This window comes from Loa loa (genome assembly GCF_000183805.2).
Source record: "Loa loa unplaced genomic scaffold supercont3.29, whole genome shotgun sequence".
In the NCBI taxonomy this organism is placed as follows: domain Eukaryota; kingdom Metazoa; phylum Nematoda; class Chromadorea; order Rhabditida; family Onchocercidae; genus Loa; species Loa loa.
Window position 1 is genome coordinate 430,053 of NW_018108209.1, and position 5,634 is coordinate 435,686.

At 36.4% G+C, this 5,634-nt stretch overlaps 1 protein-coding gene across 1 annotated transcript in view; it reads right to left on the reverse strand.

The window, feature by feature from the left end:
- Positions 1-1,211: 1,211 nt before the first annotated feature.
- LOAG_16940 (transitional endoplasmic reticulum ATPase 1) overlaps positions 1,212-5,634 on the reverse strand; it is a gene marked incomplete at both ends in the record, with an annotated part of 7,845 nt that continues 3,422 nt past the window's right edge. Inside the window, 11 exons of the mRNA XM_020449594.1 lie at positions 1,212-1,302; positions 1,449-1,552; positions 1,761-1,982; positions 2,067-2,196; positions 2,315-2,493; positions 2,704-2,916; positions 3,171-3,293; positions 3,594-3,758; positions 4,205-4,453; positions 4,657-4,790; positions 4,886-4,988. Of these exons, the coding sequence (XP_020306878.1) occupies positions 1,212-1,302; positions 1,449-1,552; positions 1,761-1,982; positions 2,067-2,196; positions 2,315-2,493; positions 2,704-2,916; positions 3,171-3,293; positions 3,594-3,758; positions 4,205-4,453; positions 4,657-4,790; positions 4,886-4,988 (1,713 nt within the window). The remainder of the gene's footprint in view (positions 1,303-1,448; positions 1,553-1,760; positions 1,983-2,066; positions 2,197-2,314; positions 2,494-2,703; positions 2,917-3,170; positions 3,294-3,593; positions 3,759-4,204; positions 4,454-4,656; positions 4,791-4,885; positions 4,989-5,634) is intronic.

Sequence of the window (5,634 nt, forward strand, 5' to 3'; positions counted from 1 at the left end):
CCCTTAAAATTCTGCCCTTAATATATCTTAATATTCAAAATGATTTTAAACGACATATTTTAATATCTTTAATCATCCTGTTAAATAGAAGCGATTTTTAAAGAGAATTGCTTCGTATCCAACTATTCTAAAGCATCTGCAATTTTAATGGCATCAACTGTAACGTCTGACTGATTATTTCATTAAAGCAAATTCTAAAAATCTTAAAATCGCATAAATGCATAGTCAGTCAGTTAAAATTTATGGTAAAACATGTCATCTTACTGGAATACTTCAATTCATCCATTGTACAATAACGAAGAAGCTTTAGATTTCTTATAACCTTGAAGAATTTATGTATACTCTCTTAACTTGGGATTCCACCATTTCCTCATTTAATATAGCAGTTGTTGCTCACTTGTAAATTTAATATGACGAACTTTTTCGCTACAATTAATAGTCCAGCACCGCAATTCACGTTCGAAAGACTTCTTATCAAACTATTCCGCTTCTTCCATAAAATTGGTATATATGTGTCAAGCATGAAAATTACCGACATTATTTTCTCAAATTTCCCGATGATGGGTTACGTTGTGTAAGTAGCGTATCGTAGCTTTTGTATGCAGTCATAAGTAAATGAATAGACGAGTTTAAAAATACTCGGGTTTAGAATGGGATGTGCTCAAACGTACGCCACGCATACAAAATACCTCGCTATTTTGTTTCAAATGTATGCGATATATCTGCGACCTTTGCCTTTAATACTTTCCCTCAAAAGAATCTTCCCCGTAAACTTCAAATGAATGTAAACTGAAATCACCAACGAAAAGAATAAATTTTATGACAAGTGTCGTTTACAGATGCAGAACACAACGTACATAGATAATCAGGCATTACTTCTGCAAAAACATGTGGTTCCAATTAGTTAACCAAAACAGTAGCGTACAAAGTATTTATAAAAAACTTTCCGAGCCATGCCAACGAAATCGACATCCGTTCATTTCGACAACAAAGCTAACAATTGTTTTTGAAAAAAAAAAAAGAAAAACGGGTGCCTACGTTAACAATTTGGAAAAGAGGAACAAATGAAACTGTCAAGCAGCTCGATTTTAAATATGTTGCAAACAAAACAATTCCACATAGCATGAATTGACGGGAAAAATTTCCGCAAACTGGAAATTCCAAAACAATTGACGGAAATGAGAACGGAAGGAAGATCCATTCACACCATTTCAACTATACAAATCGTCATCATCGTTTCCAGCTCCAGATGATCCCGTTGGCTGTCCTGGATTTGAGGATGCTCCTGTTTGATTTGGGAACCTAAAAAAAACGAAATTTGATTTAAAACTTACATATCAAATCAGTAATCAGTGTATAATCATTTCCTGAAAGCTAGAAAACATAATTAGCAAGTCGTGGGCAGTAAAGTTATGGTTGAACGGATTTTTCTAAAAAAGCAGATGTACTTGAAATTAGTTCCAAAGCCTCGTTGCTGTTGCAATGTCTGCGCAAACATCTCATATTTACGGATATCATTGTCCGAAACCGAACGACGGGCGAATTTCATTGCCTGAAAAAAAAAGTTAAAATGTATCTGAATTCAGAAAAAGAACTAAAAAATACTGCAACCATCATTTATAGACTCAGAACTAATTAATAAATAAATACAAGACGTACAGTACAGCAAAGAATGAAGAAAATTTTCCAAATACTAAATGAATAAGGAAGATTGCATATAAGCAGCCAATGCTTGCTATTATATTTAAATCAAGATGGACCTCTTCGAAGTGTGCACGAGTAATTTCTGGTACTGGATCATAGGCATCATCATCCATAAGCTCTTCACCTCGAGCACGGCGTTCTTGTTTTTCCTTTTCATGGCGAATTTCTTTCTCGATGCTTTCACGGATTGCTAATTTACACGCCCGCTGGCAAATTTCTGTCAAATCAGCGCCTGAGAAACCAACTGTTGTCTTAGCCAGGTATGTTAAATCCACATCCTTAATTTAATTGTCTGTAAAGAATTAAACTTTTCATTCACCTTAATCAACTTCCAACCACCTTAAAGACAAATACAAACTAACTGTCGCAATGGGCGTTTTACGAAGATTCGCTTTGAAGATCTGTAGACGGCTAGCCTCATCAGGAAGAGGTATATAGATTAATTGGTCAAGACGACCTGGGCGAAGAATAGCCGAATCGATAATGTCCGGCCTGACAAAAAGTAAGCGAATACAAAATAGAGCAAGATTAAGGATTTAGTTTAAAAACACTGGATACTTACAACTTGAGATAGACCACGAACGATAAACAATATGCTGCCTAAACAAACCGGTTCGTCGCTCCAATAATGAAAACATTTTTCTTGTTCGACATTCCATCCATCTCGGTCAAAATCTGATTTATTACACGATCAGCAGCGCCACCTGCATCGCCAATGTTACCACCTCGAGCTTTAGCAACCGAATCCAACTCATCGAAGAAAAGAACACAAGGTGCCGCAGCTCGAGCCTGTAACTCATATTGCACAGATGCTCGCATAAAGCTTTATTAGAACAACTATAGAATTTTCAACAAGATGCCGCAGCTCGAGCCTGTAACTCATATTGCACAGATGCTCGCATAAAGCTTTATTAGAACAACTATAGAATTTTCATCTGGGTCATGAATTGTTCTCCTCACAAAATGCGAAGCACAACCAATATCAAACAGAAAACTTGCCTTGTCGAAAACATCTCGCACATTTGCTTCAGACTCTCCAAACCACATCGTAAGAAGTTCAGGCCCTTTAATTGAAATGAAGTTAGCCTGACACTCGTGTGCGATTGCTTTAGCAAGAAGTGTTTTACCGCAACCAGGAGGACCATAAAACAAAACTCCACGAGATGGTTGCATGCCAAATTTAAGATATTTGTCTGGATGTTCTACCGGATACTGAAAACATAATTAGCTAATTAGAAGTTTATAACGACTTTTCGAAGACACAAGCATATTGTTTTCTGGATGGAAGCCTCTTGTGAATTCAATTCTCAATTCAGTATTTCCAGGAATAGGAAGGACTGCATTCCCTATTAAGATATACATTGGTAACATACCACCAATTTTTCCAAACTACCTTATTACTACTTCTATTCCTGCGAAACTTTTTGCGACTTATGAGCCGTGCCAGTTGAAAGAAGAATTTTAACCTGAACAAGTTCCTGCAATTCGCGTTTGACATTCTGCAGACCACCAATGTCGTCCCAAGTAATATTAGGCGTTTCAACAGTGGTTTCACGAAGAGCTGATGGGCTGCTTTTACCCATTGCAAACTAAAAAATGAAATTTTTATGCATTGGCAAATCTATGTATGAAACCACACCTTTTATCTTTTCCCATTGTCAGATTTCTGATCTTTGTTAGAGCATTAGGCTTTATCTATTCACACTATGATATATTACTTATTAAATAAATATGAATCTGCAAAAAAACCCAATTAAATATTTGAATAATGTTGAACAGGAAAGCTGTACGGTAGTTAGGAGAGAGACGTTGAGAAAATTTATGAGAAGTATATCTTAGTAAAACAAAAGCCACTGAATAAATTAAGTAAAACAAAAAGTTGCACTGACTCGGAAATTCTCCATTGTAACGGCCAATGAATTAAGAACTTCCGCATCGATTGTGTCATCTTCCAAATCGATAAGTTCCATTTTCTCACGAATCTGCTGTAAAGCCGCTTCAGAACATAGAGATGCCAAATCTGCACCTACATAACCATGGCATTCATTTGCAACCTTAAATTTTTGATAATTGAGTCAAAGATACCCGACAACATGTCTAATTCTTTACAAAACTAAATGGAGATTTCTAAAACTCAAAGTGTAACCCGGAAATACTACCAAACATAGATGTATGCACTGATAAGTAGACCAATTACCTATACACAAGTAACTGTTCTGTTCACAATGCAAAATCCAGTTTATTTCCGAGTCTCGTATCAGCATTGTTATGTTAAAACCACAAACCATGCCTTCTTATACCTCGGTATAAAGAAAAAAAAGGTCTACCATGAAACATAGAATCATATTACTAATGCAATAGATTACCGAGTTATATGGTAACGCCCAACAATCTCACTATGGTTCCAAGATTTTTGAATCCAGCTGTTCCATTCAACTATTACTAAAGATTTGAGAGCGTCTGTCTTTCTAAAGTTCAACACTAGGAGCCAAGAAACTACCTGCTCCAAATCAACATCATCACCAAGACGCATATTCTTTGTATGTATACGAAGGATTTCCAGTCTTCCGACAGCATCCGGAATCCCGATATCGATTTCACGATCAAAGCGACCAAAACGTCGCAATGCAGGATCAATCGAATTCGGTCGATTTGTTGCTGCCATAACAACAACATGACTGCGTTGTTTCAAGCCATCCATAAGCGTCAATAATTGCGATACGATGCGACGCTCAACTTCTCCATGCGTCTAAATAACATCAGTTGAAGGAATTGTAGAAGGAAGTAGAAAGTCCTTAATGATGAATGATGGAACTAGCTGTTAATCATTCTTCAATTAAAATTTACAGTGCACACCAAAAATGAGTGTACGACACTATATAGACACACTTGAACCAGTTTATCTTTTCTATGAACTGGTCACCAGGAATTTTCTACGTTATAAAAGCGTACTTTTTCACGCTTTGGTGCGATAGCATCAAGTTCATCTATAAACAAAATCGCAGGTGAATTTTTCTCGCATTCTTCAAATGCTTTGCGTAAATTGGACTCTGATTCACCAGCCAATTTGCTCATAATTTCAGGCCCTGAAAATACAATCAGACCAATAAATATCCTACTTCGCACATTCAACCGATGAAATAACAACGATTTCACAGGGCCCTAAAAAATGAGCATTTACCATTAAGGAGAAAAAAGAACGCTCCAGTTTCATTCGCAACGGCTCGAGCTATTAATGTTTTACCGGTACCTGGTGGTCCGTATAATAAAATACCTCTTGGTGGCTGAAAGAGAATCAAGAAGTGATTTCAAATCAACTGATGGAGCAAAAAACAAACCGATCCATGTATCAATATCCAAACTTAATATTTACATCACCTAAACAACTTTCACTCATAATAAGAGAATAACAGTAAAAAATACGAACTATCTGTCTCTGTGTCCTCGAAGTTTCCCAGATCTATTATTATTTTGTCTCTTAATCAAAAATCAGAAGAAAGCAGTATGGTAAAAAATTGAACGTCTGCCCTGAAATTAGCTATACCTTGATACCAATAGCTTTGAAGAGCTGAGGATGTCTCAGTGGAAGTTCGACCATTTCCTTGATTTGCGCAAGTTGCTTACGCACACCACCAATATCATCATAACCAACATCAGCCATATTTTCCTCTTCTTCTTCACGCTTAATTGGTACTCAAATTTTCCGGAAATGAAATGAATGTTCAAAGAGGGTACCTAACAAATCTCCCGCGAACATATCTTGTGTATCCATATCCAGAGCAAAAAATAAACCTATAAGATATCCCAACAATTTGCTTTTCCACCGGAATACTTTCTGCTGTTACCGTAAGAACATGGGTGATCTGAAACACAACATTTACCGAAAGTATTTTGAAATTCAAAAATTGTTAGTATTATAATCTTTAGGAA